Genomic DNA, 16862 nt, shown 5'->3' with positions numbered 1-16862 from the left:
AGAAGAAGAATTCGAGGGATTCCTGGATGAGGAATGAACTGATAAAGTGATCTTTACGTGTTTCTTTTGTGTGTTTACAACTTAACAAGGCTGGTCATACTGTGAATATGGAAATTACCGTTTGAACAACGTTGTTATATTGCTATTGCTATCGCTTTGCACTACTTCGAGAGTTCGAGTTACCGTATATTGTGTTTGCACTAACGTTTGATTTACCGCAACGGTACTACGTGATAAAAATGTTGCACTAAATCGAAGATTTATTAAACTCCACTATCCACTTGTGATAAAAATGTTGCACTGCCTGTTATAACTCGCTGTTATTAAACGAACTGTGTTACGCGAAAACACTACGTCACTCGGGAAAAATAATAAAACAGCTGTTTATTCGTTTTGGGAGTGAATAGAGTTGTGAGAACGACGGTTTGTATTCTATTAATAAAGTTTGACTGACTTATCTGGCTGTTTTATTGACATTCCTTTTAGCGCAGCTCGATCTAGTGAACGCGTCATGAAACCACAGGCACTACGCAGTTTCTATGCTATGCGCCTTATAACACGGTGCGCCCTGTGTATGAAAATATTTCTAAAATAGGCTGTTAATTGAAGGTGCGCCCTATAATACGGCGCGCCTTATGGTTGTGAAAATACGGTACATATCATTGTAAGGTTCACATTTCCTGAAAATAAAAGTAAAAAAGAGGGACATCGGCTCTCAAATAACCTCAGGGGTGCGCTTCTGGCAGGACACTTGAACTGAACCATGGGTGGCACCTCATCTGTTCCAGGGTAATACGCTGATCCGGGTTGAATAGGAAACAGCTCTTCAAAAACTTCAAGCAGTAGCATCTTTTTAGTAGCATCCTTCAGACACTTCCAACTCCATTATGGTGTACGTGAGGAAATGTTCGCAGTGCTGCATCCCTGTTGCGAACAAGTCAATCATTTTACTCATTAGTTGGAGGAGGATGCAGCCAAGTTGCCAGACGGAACAGCAGATATCATTAGAACTGGTTTGTTGTCAAACCACTTCATGACACACAACTGTCCATCTTCGGTAGAAACTTCTTTTGAAGTACCTCTTCCTGAATTTTGCATTATTTTATCAGTAGGTAACTTCTGCACTGCTGCAGTGACCCAGTTCTTCATTACTGTACCAGTAATGTACAGCTCCTTTTTCAGCATTTGCTCCGCACATTGGATGCTTGTGAAGAGCCGGTCACAATACACTTTTGTGCCACAATGCAGAGTTGACACAGACGAGCCATTACTAAACTTCCCAAACCCAGACCCTCTGGTTCTTCGACCTGCTCACGCAATGCAGCTGAACCTTGATAGAGATCAAAGTCCAGCACAATGCCATCTGTTGTGGCACAAACAAAGTTCTTTATGCCAACAGGGTTTGGCTTCATTGGCAAATACTGCCTACATGGACAGACTCCTGTGAAAGGAATCATCTGTTCATCTATCGATACGCATTCAGGCCGAGTCTGAGACCTGCAGCCTTGCAAAATCCTATCCAGGAAAGGTTGCACCTTCCAGAATTTGTCCCGCTTCTTCAGGTCTTCTGGCACATCATCATCAATTAGGACTTTTAAGGATTGCCTCAGTCTGAAGAATCTGTCCCGAGTGAATCTTTCAGTGATAGGAGTGACACTGAGGGATTTGGACCAGTACATTCTTATTTTGGGGTATGGGACACAGGACATCAGAATACAGGCACCAAAAAAATGGTAGACCTCCTCTACTGATGTTTTGAGTAGGTCCCCACTCCTACTCAGTGACACAGCGTTTGTGCAATCTGCTATGGTTTTCATTAAAACCTCTTAAGACCCACGCTCTTGTTTTGATATGCAATTTTTATTTCTCTTTGCTATTTGGACTTATTGGAACCCAATAAGTATAAAAACTAAGCATCATCTTTTTACATGATGTAGTTTTAGAGAAAACATATGTGGACACTGGGTCTGAATCACCATAAAGCACAATAAAATCAATAATACAGTTTTTGTGTAATAGAATGAAAAACTCTTTATTTACATAGTTTTGAACATGTTTTGAACAAGTTATACTGTAATTACAATAATAACACATTATTAATAAGACATATTTACATAATTTTGAACATTTTCTGAACAAGTTATACTGTAATTACAATAATAACACATTATTAATAACACATATTTACATAGTTTTGAACATTTTTTGAACAAGTTATACTGTAATTACAATAATAACAACACATTATTAATAACACATACAAACATAGTTTTGAACATTTTTTGAACAACAATGACAATAATAACACATTAACACATACAAACATAGCTACTTATGAAATTCTAAAAAGCAGTTGCGCTCGGTTTGTACACACAAGAACACCTTGCAGGTCACGCAACGCACTCGGGTTCTCCCTGTGCAGCCTGCTGCTCTGCACCGTGCGGCATTCTTCATATTTACCATCTCTGGGAGATGTGCATTCGCCCTCCTGCGGACAGACACATGGGGCACTGCCTGTTTTTTACTTTCTGAAGAGTCATCATCTCCCTCTGACAGCTCTGGAGAGTCTGCATCCTCTTCTTGGCTATGATGCTGGGCCAAGAAGGTCCTGGCCACGTCCATTCGGAACTCCAGGAACTGCATGATGCTCTTCCTTGGTGCCCCACACGTAGCCAGCTGTTGGCTAAAGCCAGATCTGTGAAGTGCATGAGCATCCTAATTGTCCATTTCTTGGTACGGCTGCTCATGCGATAATAACTGATCATTCTGTCGATCAGGTCAACTCCACCCATTTTCATGTTGTACTCCCGAACAATGCATGGTCGGGAGACAGACACATATTTTTTTTGTTTTTTATCCCAGCGCTGGCAGATATCTTCAGGCTGTGTCCCATGAACAGCTGAGATCATTAGAACTGGTTTGTTGTCGAACCACTTAATGACACACAACTGTCCATCTTCACTAGAAACTTCTTTGGAAGTTCCTCTTCCGGAAGTTTGCATAGTTTTGTCTGTGGGTAACTTCTGCACCGCTGCAGTGACCCGGTTCTTCATTACTGTACCGGTAAGGTACAGCTCCTTCTTCAGCATTTGCTCCGCACCTTGGATGCTGGTGAAGAGCCGGTCACAGTACACTTTTGTGCCACGATGCAGGGTTTTACACAGACGCGCCATAACCAAACTTCCCAAACCCAGACCCTCTGGTTCTTCGACCTGTTCGTGCAATGCAGCTGAACCTTGATAGAGGTCGAAGTCCAGCACAATGCCATCTGTTGTGGCACAAACAAAGTTCTTAATACCAACAGGGTTTGGCTTCATGGGCAAATACTGCCTACATGGACAGGCTCCTGTGAAGGGAATCATCTGTTCATCGATGGATACAGATTCAGGCCGAGCCTGAGACCTGCAGCCTTGCAAAATCCTATCGACGAAAGGTCGCACCTTCCAAAATTTGTCCCGCTTCCTGAGGTCTTCTGGCACACCATCATCAATCAAGACTTTTAATGATTGCCTCAGCCTGAAAAATCTGTCCCGAGTGAATCTTTCCGTTATGGGAGTGACACTGATGGACCTGGACCAGTACATCCTTATTTTGGGGTATGGGAGACAGGACATTAGGATACAGGCACCAAAAAAATGGTAGACCTCATCTATTGATGTTCTGAGTAGGTCCCCACTCCTACTCAGTGACACAGCGTTGGTGCAATCAGCTATGTTTTTTATCAAATTGTGATCTATGTACTGTTCCACATAGTTCAGTGGGGTCCAGCCATTCCGATCATGCTCCGTTTCATCCTCATTCGTAAAATCCATGAGGTTGGGCATAAATGGAGCTGCCCTCCAGCGCATTCCACGTCCTGCACAAGAATCAAAATACAAATTGTGCTTATTGCGAAGTGACTCACACAAGCAATTCACTGAGGTGTATTAGTGCATAACATAGTTGAATCTGAGTGAACATTTATATGAAATTTTATGATTTGCCTTCAAGGCATGCCAAAATAAGAACCATTATTATTATTACCTTTATAAGATTGTCCCTGCTTGGGATTAGGGCTTGGTCCTGTTGTTGGCTCTTCTGGGCCATCATTTGAGCCATCAGCCTCATGCCGAGTTCGGCAGCTACTCCTGGGAGTGTTGGATCTGGCCGCGCCAGAGCCTGAACCTGAAAATTGGCATTTTGCTAGAAACATTGAATGGTGCTGTACCTTTATGTACTCCTCTAAAACATTTACTTAGCCCTAAAGCCCTAAAATAAACAAATATCCACTAAGTCTTTGCTAACCATTATCTTCGCCACGGAGACGTTTACGTCCCCTGCTCTGTTCAGTGGGATGTGGGATGGGGTACTCATCACCACTGCTCTCATCTTCAGTGCTGCTCTGCTCCTGAGGTTGGGGTTGATAACTGGCATCCAGGATGTCGTCATCATTGTCAGATAAATCTAATTCTGACGTGTCCCCATCCATTGCACTGAGCAATTCAAGTGCTCTTTGAAGAGAAAATCGCTCTGGAAATAAAATTGTTGGTTTGTGAGGAGATAGAGATTTGAAGAGTGAGAGTATTTTGGCAAGTTTCATGGCAAGTACCACCAATAAGCGACGTTCTAGAGTTTGTGAGGACAAATAACTGTTCTGCTTCTGTGAAAAATCATTCCAAATCAAACATAAGACAAATGACAAACCATTATCTTTATCTTTAGAGTATCTGCATATTTTATTGTAATGGAAATATAATCATTATTTGGTATGAATGAACAAAACACCTGGATGACCACACAATGAACTTTTATTAGCGTCATGGGATTGAAACAGTGCCGGTGCTTCAGTCGTGCTCTTCGGAGGTTTCTATGGCTTCGGTTGTCCACCAGATGTCCCCATCACAGCTAGTGAAACCTTATCATCCCAATCGACCGCTCCACTCTCAGAATGCTGGTTTACTTGTGGTCCTCGGAGTCTCCAGGGGTAGAATAGGGGGCCAAGCATTTAGCTACCAGGCCCCCCTGCTGTGGAACCAGCTCCCTGTCCAGGTACGGGAGGCTGACTCCATCTCTACTTTTAAAATTAGGCTTAAAACCTTTCTCTTTGAAAAAGCTTACTGTCATTAATTCTGTAGTCCCAGTTACTATCCTAGACGGACAGATTATAATACTTAGGGGGTTGTCTAATCATTAGGTTAACATCTTAGTTATGCTGCTATAGGCCAAGGCTGCCGTGGTCCAGAAACATGATCACCTAACAGGCCTCTGTCACCCCACTGGGAAATGGTCTCCTCTCCTCTCCTCTCCTCTCCTCTCCTCTCCTCTCCTCTCCTCTCCTCTCCTCTCCTCTCCTCTCCTCTCCTCTCCTCTCCTCTCCTCTCCTCTCCTCATCAAGTAGACTAGTGATGCTATTTCTTGTGTAGTTTTTCTGCCCCCCCTTCTGTATTCATCTACAGGTATTGCCGCCTTCAGAGCTGCATACTGATCTCCGACCCCGCTGACCCACTCAAATTGACTCCACTGGCAGCACAATTTACTTAATATAATGTACTTCTGTATGTATTCTCTATGATCTCTGTCTATTCTCTCCTCTCCTCTCCTCTCCTCTCCTCTCCTCTCCTCTCCTCTCCTCTCCTCTCCTCTCCTCTCCTCTCCTCTCCTCTACCTCCTCTCCTCTCCTCTCCTCTACCTGTCCTCCCCCTTCTCCTCTCTCTTTACCCAGCCGGCCATTAGCATGAGGGTCCCCCTACATGAGCCTGGTCCTGCTCAAGGTTTCTTCTTGTTAAAGGGGAGTTTTTCCTTGCCACTGTTGCTTGTTTGGGGGTCAGGCCCTGGGATTCTGGAAAGCGCCTATAAACAATTTTGACTGTAAAAGACACTATATAAATAAAAATTGATTGATTGATTGATTCATTAATTCATTCATTGATAATTCCTGTGGTGTGAATGAACTGAGGATGTGGAACTTTCATTGTTACCCAGTTTTCTCTGTTTAAGGTCCATCTAGTCCCCATCTTGTCTTTGCTGGATATAAACCTCAAAACTGAAGACGAGGCTTAAGACATCGCGTAGTAACAGGAGCCCAAAATGGCTGCTTAGGAGATGAAAGGTCATCAAACTAGCAGATATCTACAGATAATGGCAGAAGAGAGAGACTTTGACACAGAGAGATGAGAGTGAGAGATGTGGACCTGAGACAAAAGAGCAGATGTGATCACAACTCTTGCAAGACGGTTTCTGAGAACATCCCACACTGTCTAAATCTCACGTCACTGTATTTGTCCTTTTTGTGAAAACCTCTCCTGCTCTGCGACCTCACCTTTCTGCCATTAAGCCAGCCAGACGCTACTTCATCGCTCAAATGATTGTGGTTTAGATCATGTTCTTGATTTGAAGTACGCGACTGCTCGCCTCGCTGCATGTGCCCTCGCCCCTCGTTCGTCCAGTATTTGCAGTATTTATGTTTTTTGTTATCATGGCCGCCACCTGCACGGTGTTGCTGTGACCGTAGGTGAGCTTAGATTCAAATATGATCCTGTTGGGTTCAAACGACCTAAAACATGAGAGAAACAAATGAGGCAAAGACAACAGTTTTGAATTTTACTTGCAGCAAGGAGGATGGAGAGATGTGCTCGGTTACAGATTTCCAACACGTCCTGACGCACAACTTCCGCCATCCTTCTTTTATTGAAATTAGGAAGTCCCTAGTTACACAGATATCAAATGTGTCTAAGGGAGGGGGAAACACAAGATAACAGGTCCCATACAAAGCAAAATACTGTAAATCATAATGGTGAGTGTAGGTCTTCACTGATTTGATTAGCTTAGCTCGCACACAGCACATTCTTCCATATCAGACAGATTAAAAGAACAGCTCCTGGGTCATGCCCTGCAGCGCTATCTCTAGTCAATGTCACTTCCCCACAGCAGCTGCATTTCTGTCGCCCTTGACCAGAGAAGTACGAGGTCACACATCAAGCATCATGAATATTAAGCATTATCAAATAATAAGAAACATTAAGTAATGAGAAACAATATAACAAGAATAAAGAATATACCAAGGTATAAGCAAATAAGAGATAACTTTATTATAATGGTTCCAACATTTCCCTCCTGTTTATCACATATTTGCTTCATAGTCATTTAACAACCTCTTCGAGTAGATTTTCGGTTGCAAAGTCATGTTTATGAACACAAATACATTTACACTCAGAAGAAAGTTAGCTCAATTCACTCAGGCATGCTGTTGATGGTACCCTTTGGAATCATCCATTGTCAAAAACAGAATGTTTTATAATGTGTTGTAATTATGGCGTGATAATCATGTGAGAGGCCTGTGTGACTAAAGCCCCGGTTGCTCTACAGTAGATCGGAACAGTTGACAGCCTTGAACGCAACTTAAATATTGATTAAATAACATTAGATCAGTTTTTGGAAAAAAAACTGAACTGTAAGTTCACATTTCTAAATATATCCACATTGAACAAACAAACTGCACGCAGACTCATGTGACTTTGCTCTGGGTGAAGACCCTCAGTCATCCAGTTTACACTAGGTTTAGACCTCTTTTTTGTTTTTTGGAGATGTTTCAGGTCTCATCCGAGCGCAGGGTCGACTCCCTCGATCCTGCCCTTATGTGGCTTAAATTGGATTGTATGTTGACCCTGTTTGAAAGGGGTGCTGGTCTCTCTGTGGGCTGACGGTTTGGTGTTCAAATGAAAAAAAGGGGAAAAAAAGCCGACATGAGGTCATCGAAACTACTGTAGTCAGGCAGCCAAGCTGGCTCTAACAGACTTCATTTTGGGATTTGGAAACAAACTTCTCCAGCTCTTGAAAAAAGATGCGATAATAAAATGAAACATGAGCATGTGGACAGATGTCATGTTCCGAGTGAAATCGAATAGATTTGTGCACATTCATGCACCTCAACAACATTCTGGAGGAATGACCTGACAGATGTGACCAGCTAATGTTCTTATGACCAAAGGAGTTCTCAAAGAAGCTCGCACATGGAGTACAGATGTGTGGCTCCACTGTGCGAGCGCATGTTTGTAAGTGTGTACATATGTGTATTTATATACTCGTGCACGTGGGTGTGTGTCCAGATTCCAGCTGAAATGAAGGTTTATGGTATTTAAATTGGCTCATGCATCACGCAGAGGCCTGCTATCTGACCCACGCATCGGCTGCTGCCTTTGTGTGTTCTTTATTTGAATAAACTGGTCACCAGTTTGAAAAATTCTTCTGACAAATGGTGCGGGGAGAAGCTGGATGGCTGCCTATCTGCTTCAATTTGTCCGGTCCATTTTCTCTCAGCCACAACCCTGCGATGATTTTACTCAGAGGGAAAAGAAAAAGAAAATAGGAGTTGTTTCAATTCGTCCTCCAGCAGGCTGTTGGCTTCGGCCCCAAATTCATTCTGGACCAAACCAGGAAGGTCCAGCTGCATGGCGTACAACAGAAAAAAGCATCTTAATTCAGACGAAATGCAGTCGGTCACACAGACTTTACTAAATTTGATGCAACAGGGTGGTGGTGATGAGCTCATATCAACATCATGTGAGTGTGTAAATGGCTCGGACTTTGTTTAACCTCAGTATTTTTATTTGCCTGGGTAGGTGAACATTTAACATAAATGTGTGAGAATGAGCAATCGGTATTCATCTAAAGCTAAAAATTTGGGCTTTACTGCATATTTTATAATTTATTCATTTAGAAATCAGTTTAGCACAGGCTAACTTAATGGTGGCTGACCAGTGACACCGGCAAGTGACACCTGCAGAGTGCCAGTTCTGGTCTGATTGGATCTAAGTGCTGCATTTGACAGTGTGGACTGAAACATACTGTGAAGAGGGTGGTAATAAGTCAAGGACCGAATGGAACAGGTCAGGAATCTTATCAAATGGAGCGGATGTAGAGTCCCACAGGAGCCGGTCCTTGAGCCTCTTCTGTTTAGTTTGTATACGCCTTGCGGTGTTATTCTACTGAAAGCTATTGTTGGTTCACAGTTATGCAGATGATGCACATATTTATTTGGCACTTTCCCATCAGATATGGAAAAGATTTCAAAGTTCTCCTACTGGTCTGCAAATGTGGCTAAGGTATATTTATATAATCTAAACATTTTAGAGCACTGAACTCCTCTTGCTCAGGTCAGCTGTTCGAGCCCAGAGTTCAGACTGAACAAGATTAAGCAACATTTCACATTAATGCCGCACAGAAATGGAACAAACTCTCCACAGATCTGAGATCAGAAATGCGAATCCTTTTAAATCCAGGTTGAGAACTTCATGTTCTACTATTTTTAAAAATACACTTTTATACATCAAATCGAAATGATTGTAATCATTTATTTGGTTTTGTTGAATCATTTGATGGTGTAAAGCACATTAAATCGCCTTCACAAATAAAGCTGCCTTGCCTCAACAAGTCTGACCTGGTTACCAGATGGTTTTCTTGCATCAGTTTCAGAAGAAAGTTTGATTCTGTAAGCAGATATGAAGCTGATGATGAAGCTCAGGTGCTCATGGATTAAACACTCATTGCATGTTAATTTCCTCTTTAGACACGTGTCTCCATGGTAATTTCTCGGTGAGGCGAGCTCATATAAGCTCTCGTTAATGCAACAATGCTTTTCCTCAAACACAAACCTCTGGTGTAAACACGAAGTTGTGGTCAAACCTAATCTGGATTTGTAGCTCTCTGAGAGAGCTGCATGTGAACCAAATCCCTTTTGCTTCCTCACTCTCCACTAGTTTCTTTACTGTTCTGCTTGTCCCTAATGGGACGCATACTGACCCAGCTTATTTTTCCAACTGAATCCTTGCACTGCTAGCTCTGAATCTAGATCTCAAACAAACATATTTTTTAATTGTATTCAAAAAGAGCGCCGCTGGTGTAGTGGTATCATGCAAGATTCCCATTCTTGTGACCCGGGTTCGATTCCCGGGCGGCGCAGCTCTTTCGAGGACCTTGGTCACCATCTGCTGAGGAGACTGAGGTCCTTTGGAGTGTGCAGGGCTTTTTATGACTCTGTGGCAGCATCGATCAGCATCTATGCTGTGGTCTGCTGGAGCTGTGGAAGCTCAGAGAGGAACAGGAAGAGACTTAACAAACTGGTCAGAAGGGCTGGCTCACTCCTGAACTGTTCTCTGGACTCCATTGATGAGGTGGGTGAGAGGAGGATGTTAGCCAAGCTGACATCAGTTATGGACACCCCCTACATGAGATTTTATCCTTTTTGGGTAACTTATACTGTGTTTCCAGAAGCGTTCCCTCATTTATTCATTTGTCATGTCAAAACAAATTCATTCTTCAGCATTTTTGATTCTAGCTGTGATAATGAGTTTTTACTGATGTTCCTCCTTTGTGTCCCTGTTACGTGAAGGGTTTCATAGTCCCAGCTGCCATCTGTGCATATTTTAGCGTCGGATGAGTGGATGGAGACTAAAATCACGAAGAGAAGAAGTGACTCCTTCAGCTGCCATTCTGGACTCACTCAGATCATTCTGAGCTTTTCTTTCCTGCCTGGTTCTGGCTGACAGTCTGCTTTCATAAGTCTGACTCAAGTGCTATTTCTCGTGGTTGTTTCACAGATATTTTCTTGCTGACTTTGTAGAAATGCCGCACAGTTTGGCCACTCCTGCTGGGGAAGACAAACGTAATGTTTGGTCTTGGAGTCCAAGAGCATTTGGACTTTAGTGAACCCTGTACGTGCTCAGTGTTTAATGTCAGCAGAACATTTGATGCCATACAGCACCAGTAAACATCATTAACAAGACAGGCCTCATTTATAAATGATTGCTAAATCATTTGGAGGGAGTGGACATTCTGTTCGTGAATGTGTGTGTGCACGTGCATGCTCATATTTGAAAGAATTTATAAAGTGTTTATATAAAGACTAAGCGGGACAGCACAGGCTAAATCCAGAAAATGATCTCGAATTTCAATCAAAACGCTGGTTTGAGTCAAAGTTGAAAAGAGTTCGGTTTGGCTCTAATTGCATTTAATTTAATGATGAAAAAAAAAAAAAAACAGGACTTTGCTCCAGCCAAACCCAGTTTTATAGGGGAGCGCGTGCATGGGCGAGGGCGCCAACAGCTTCTGCTGCTGTTAATGGTTAATTACATGAAAGGAATGTTCATCACACTCAGACTGCTGAGAGCTGGGATCAGGTTCTCCCGCTGTCAGGGCCCTGATGCGTGATGATCACTGTGCTTACCCACAATGAGGTTTCATAAGCATTTTTCAGAGAGGAAGACAGAGTAGAACAGAGACAGACATCAACCATGGTTCATTATGTTTGCATGATTATGTGTTTTATCTCAATATGGAGCTTTGAGACTATTCCAAATCCTGGAAAGGCTGGAATCAACAGTGGAGGATAATTTAATCCGTCCAATCAGCCATCATTTTGATGGTAAATGGACTGTGAAGGTTCTGCTGATTTTTGACCACTTGAGGTGCTTTACATTACAAGTCTGCATTCACCCATTTACACGGGGCCTGTCTACATCACCACCACAATCCGATAACCGGGTGGAATCGGATAAGTGTAATATCTGACACGTTTAAATGCGCTTTAGAAATGCACTAATGAAAAAGCCCTGGTTTATGTGTTGCAGTCCATTTATCAATGTTCCAACATTTGTAGACGATATTGTGATTTGTGGCCAAAAGTTAGTTGGTGTGTGAGAAGAGGATGCAGAAGATGAAGGCATTAATGACATAATATTCAGGCTTTCTGTTATTTTATTCTTTTTTAAAACATGGTTGTGTCTTGTTGTCCATCGCTATGGTCTACGCTCTGTCCTGATGGGGTGCTAACAGACCTGCAATACACACAACTCACTGTTGTCGTGATTGCTCGGATTACCTGATAAGATCAGATAAGAATCAGATTTTCATGGTCATAAATGGGCCCGCTGACGGTATTCAGTGTCTTTCATCATGGAGGAGAGGTGCAACATTTTGGTGGATATGTTTAAAGCTTAGAGAAGATTCCCTTCCCTTTCAAACAGGCTACGGTTGAGCCTCATCCAGACGTACAAAACGCCTGGATTATCCAAATGATATCCTGTTATGCTGCTGGCTTTGACATCCAAACTTGGCAGTGAGTTCAGAGCGTCTGCTCGCTTATCCTGCCGTTGTTCAACAGTGGAGGGAGCCAGCAACAACACACCAACTACAGACATCCTGGAATCACGTATCTCTACAACAGGCGGTCAAACATCCCTGCAGTAAAACAGTCTGGAGAGACCTACGAGTCAGTTATCCGTGAACATTTTTAACTGACACAAATGGTTCTTGACACTGTGGTTAATCAGATGCGAAAGCAATGTGAATGATCTGATCTGAGGTCTAACCCAGATTCCCTGGGCTGATCCCTGACACTATGTTCACAAATACAAATACGAGACACCACCCATTCTTAAACTGTCCAGAGGGATATTTGTCTGTAACATTTGGTTCATCATTTTGGGTCAACATTCCAGGTTTTGGCCCATGACTCCTCCAGTTCGAGGGGAATTTGAAGGCAAACCAGTGAACGTGTCCACCATTTACTGCTTTAATTTGTTTAAGAAAAGCAGGAATATAGTTGGATGCGCTAGGAAGTGTGTTTAGTAAGATTTAAAGCGTACAGGAAAGCACTGACAACAAGGTCATATTTAAAGAGAAGTTGAACTCAGAGTCCATTTTGGAATGGCTGTGCGTCTGTATCCCTCTGTCATGTCAGGTAGGTGGCTTATAAATCAGAAACATTGATGGCAAAAATGTTAATGGCCACCCAGACTGTGCTGTAATTGAAAAAAAAAGTTGAAAGTGGTTATTTTTAATATTTAAACAGAATCCCATCCTGCTTTTCTGTCTGTCTTTTTCGTTATTGAAACTACAGTTCTCTATAGGATCTGTTGGGGGCGCTAAAGGATCACATATACATCCTGTCTGCCGCTTAGTTACGTGAGCTGTGAGCCGCTGCATCTCTGTTCCTGGAAAAGCGCAATTAGAAGTAAAACATGAGAAAGTATTGATTCCATATGATTTGCACTTTCACTCCTCTGAATTTCCTCCCATTCAGAGTAGTTGCCAGCTCCACCAGTAGCTGGCCTACAGCCCCGGGAGACATATGTGTGTGGGCCAATAACTCCTCCATGTGAGAGACAACCCTGCACATAAACCTACATGTGCCACCTGAGTGGGAAGCGTGTTCCGTCTTAAATGCCAGCGTGTTCTGAGAAGAAACTCCGAACTGCCATATGTTCTGAAACTATATAGATGGTAAAGAAACTTTTTCCCCCCTCCTAAGTTTTACAGGTTAGAAGTTTAAAATGAAGTGAACTGTTCTCCGTGCAGAGAGCAGATGTGAACGGCTTCATAAAAATGGTCTTCGAGTTAAAATGTTGGAGAAAGAGATGAAGAAATGACATTAAAACTAGCCCCACTGCAAGGTGAGATATCTCACCGTGCTCCGTAACCACGGTTACTGACAGCTGCTTTTCTTGCCCTTTCAGGTGAGGTCAAGGAGTCGCACAAATTTAGACATCTGTCTTTGTGTCTGTTGCCTTATCGTCTGCCTCCAACTCTGCAACAGATAGGATGACGCTAACTGAAAAGACTCTTTTGCCGTTATTTAAATCTCGTTTATTCTCAATACTGGAAATGTAGTTATTAATCAGTGATTCTACCCCTTTTGATGCTTGGACTGAGCTTTTTCTTTCATCTTATAGAACAAAATCATCAGCTGTTCAAATAAAGTGCTCTACAAAACAGAAGACTGTAATAGTCAGCAAAGGTCAACAGGTCAACTCCCACAGGATTTCTTCAAATTGATGCACCATAAAAACTATATCTAATCTGAAATCTTTTTTTTTTTTTAAAGAAACCTCCTCATGTATTTAGGTCTACCTAGAAACTACTTAAATCATCCTTTGGTGTTATATAGGATTAAAAAAAAGTTTCCCAGTCTGGTGACATGTGCAACTGCAACTATTAAACATGTGCAGAGCAACAAAGTGTACATGAAATAATCTAAGCCTTCACAAGAACAGTCAAGGCTGAACTTCAGTGTAGACCTCGCCCTCTAGTGGCAGACTGCAGTAAATCATCCTTTAGGAAAGAACTGATGGAATTTTACAAAGTGTAGCTGGTAGATGTGGATGTATGGATAATTTTAGTTAGTACTAGTTTTAACATAACCCTTGGATCTCCTGTTTGGGTTGTGCTACTGCCTGCTCCTTCCATCACTGTTCTCTCACGCCCACCATCCAGCCATGTCTGTCAGTTACTGCTCCTGATCTGAGGGATTATCAACCGATGGGACTTGGCGCTCTTAGTGATGTCATCATCGGGTCCCTGTTGGGATGCTGAGGTCAGCCAAGGAATGATAAAGGGCCTTTATTTAAACAACAGTATCGTGTGTTTAACCCCTAAATTGGCACCCCAAGTGAGATTGCAGTGTTTTTGGAGGAAGTTTGCCTTCACAAGCTTGGCCGTGGCCACATGTACGATTCCAAGAGTCTGAACTTCTGTAGGTGGGAACAAGAAAATCAGCGTATGTGACTTGGAAGAAATTAGACAGTTTACGAAGGATGTTACAGCTGCAGTCTGTTTCCTTTTCTGCCTGTTGATCCTGTTATTTTTGAGCCGTGGAATTTTGTTTGCAAATGTGCAGATTGGAGGAAAGTTCCTGACTGGAAGTAGCAGCACCGATAAGTAAGAACGATGCTTCCCCGGCTCCGCAAGATCTACCCAAGCAGCCGCAGATGTCTGTTTGTGTGTGTGTGTGTGTGTGTGCTCTGCGTACTTCATGATTATATAAGAAAATAATATCAACCCATGTTTCCTGAAGCAACAGTTACAGGATATCAGTCATGGAGATTTTCTTTGGCTGCTTCCTGGAAGCTTGATAAATACTTACAGCCTGGAGTGAAACAGGTCACCCCTTGCTGACTGAAGCAGGAGAATCTCCTCAATCTGCCGTGCAGGTGTAGCGCAAGTGAGCGGGGAAGGCCCGGTCCAAACTAATGAGAGCTGTAGATCAGCTGTCCGTCTGACTCAGCACGGACTCTCCCTCATCTGGAGAAGATGAGTGACGCTTCAGCAGCCCTCCACACCTCACACCCTCCACCAGGTGTGTAACAGGTTTAGCGTTAATATGGTGTATGTGTGTGTGTGTGTGTGTGTGTGTGTGTGTGTGAGTGACCCTTGCAGCTGCAGTGTCACTGACATCAGCACTACTTCTAGGAGACCTTTAATTAGAGCTGACTGTCCTGTCATCACAGGCTGCTGTTAGTGTCCTAGCAGATGTTTCTCTCTCTCTCTCTCTCTCTCTCTCTCACACACACACACACACACGCACACGCACACGCACACACACACACACACAAGGGGTCACACCTTCGTCAGGTACAAAGGGCAGGTAAAATATCATAGCAACCTCTGGGGAAATCCAACAAAGCAAACAAATACATCCTGAGAACGAACAAAGCCCTTTTAGGCATTTCACATGTTTTATTGCTCAGCTTTATGTCAGTTACTTGCTGCAAAAGTTATTACACATTTCTCGAAAGTTTATCAGAACTCACATTTGGATTCAATTCTGTTTTTTACTTGTTTGATTTTACCAAAGGTTGAAATCGATGTTTTTATGACCTGTAAATCTTTCTGAACTGTGTAAACCATAGTTTGGACTGAGTCATTTATAGAAACGCAAAAGGGGACAATGCTAACATTGCACCACTGCCCATTCATGATAAAACAGTTCTCCTATTTTTATACTTTGTAAGTGAAATTCCGAGTAGCGTGATGCTGGGTTCTGTTCCTGCCATCATAAAAGAGAATTGACCAGAAGTGTGGGAAGCTGGATTAAAGAGAACAAGCACAGACACGAAATGCTTAAAACTAAACCAGGCCTAGGCTGCAAAACAAACCCAGAACCTTTAGGTATGAGGCTGCCCTTAGAAAGATATGGGAAAAGTACTAAAATGATGGCAAGTTGCTATTAAAGTATTTTTACATATTAAAACCATCCAAATGCTTAAGGGAAAGGAGACAAGCGACATCTGAGCCACAACAGCCCCGGCCCATATACCCTTCAGTAGCAGCCCAAAAGTCAGGATACTTCAATACTTCAGACTGATTTACGTGTGCAGTCGTTGCAGATATTGAAAAAGATGGGAAATTTCCTTTCTTCCCATCTTACCAACTCTTATGGACACAGATGACTGCCATTGCTAACCTTCCCTATGATTACAGGTTTGGCAGCTCACTACAATTTGGTAATTATCCTCGACAACATAAACCAGAGCTGTCAGGGTGTCAAGTCACGTCGAAACTTCCCGGCAGAATTCCAGAAGAAAAGACGGACAGAGGAAACAGCATGGATGAGTTTGGAGGTTTCTTCAGCTTTAAGGCCCTCATCCACATGAGCAGAGGCTGGTGGGACAGAGAGGGCACACCCACAGTTTGTTGCTGTATGTTATCAAATAAGTTTCATTTTAGCTGAAGTAAAGCAAAGATAGGGGCCAAAAGATAAAGGGTAATTAAGATTTACGGACACAGTAAGAAAATGGGGGTTTCCTCTCATCCCTTGATTGAAACCTTTATTCTTCCACTCCTTTGATGTCCATTTACGTCCATCTGGAGACATTTGTCCCTGCTGTGACCTGCGTGAACCCGTGATGTTTACCTCATACTAAGGATGTTCTCTTAGTATTCCTAAGGGATCATTAATCAAGACGATAGCTTTTCTTCCACCATTTATTGTTGCTCCTGAGAACAGTAGCAGAAGGATTAGGGCTTGCAAACCTCACCTCAAAAAAGGGACCTCTTAACAGAGTCCAGTGTGCTGAAAGTCCATTCCGGGGTTAACCCGGGACTGGAGC

The 16862-nt window shown here is 42.7% G+C and overlaps 1 protein-coding gene and 1 non-coding gene across 2 annotated transcripts; one reads left to right on the top strand and one right to left on the bottom strand.

Moving 5' to 3' along the window:
- Window positions 1-2456: 2456 nt before the first annotated feature.
- LOC115252008 (piggyBac transposable element-derived protein 3-like) lies at window positions 2457-4551 on the bottom strand. Its single transcript, XM_029846168.1, has 3 exons — window positions 4285-4551; window positions 4024-4164; window positions 2457-3856 (listed from the first exon to the last, which is right to left on the bottom strand). The coding sequence occupies exons 1-3, from the start codon at window positions 4466-4468 to the stop codon at window positions 2457-2459; spliced, it is 1725 nt and encodes a 574-aa protein (XP_029702028.1). The 5' UTR covers window positions 4469-4551.
- A 5314-nt stretch (window positions 4552-9865) lies between these two features.
- Window positions 9866-9936, top strand: trnag-ccc (transfer RNA glycine (anticodon CCC)). Its single transcript has one exon. It is a non-coding gene; the product is annotated as a tRNA-Gly (tRNA).
- The last annotated feature ends 6926 nt before the right edge of the window (window positions 9937-16862 follow it).

This window comes from Takifugu rubripes, chromosome 1 (assembly GCF_901000725.2).
Source record: "Takifugu rubripes chromosome 1, fTakRub1.2, whole genome shotgun sequence".
Lineage (NCBI taxonomy): Eukaryota > Metazoa > Chordata > Actinopteri > Tetraodontiformes > Tetraodontidae > Takifugu > Takifugu rubripes.
Note: the sequence above shows the minus strand (reverse complement) of the source record. Positions and strands in the feature narration are given on the sequence as shown.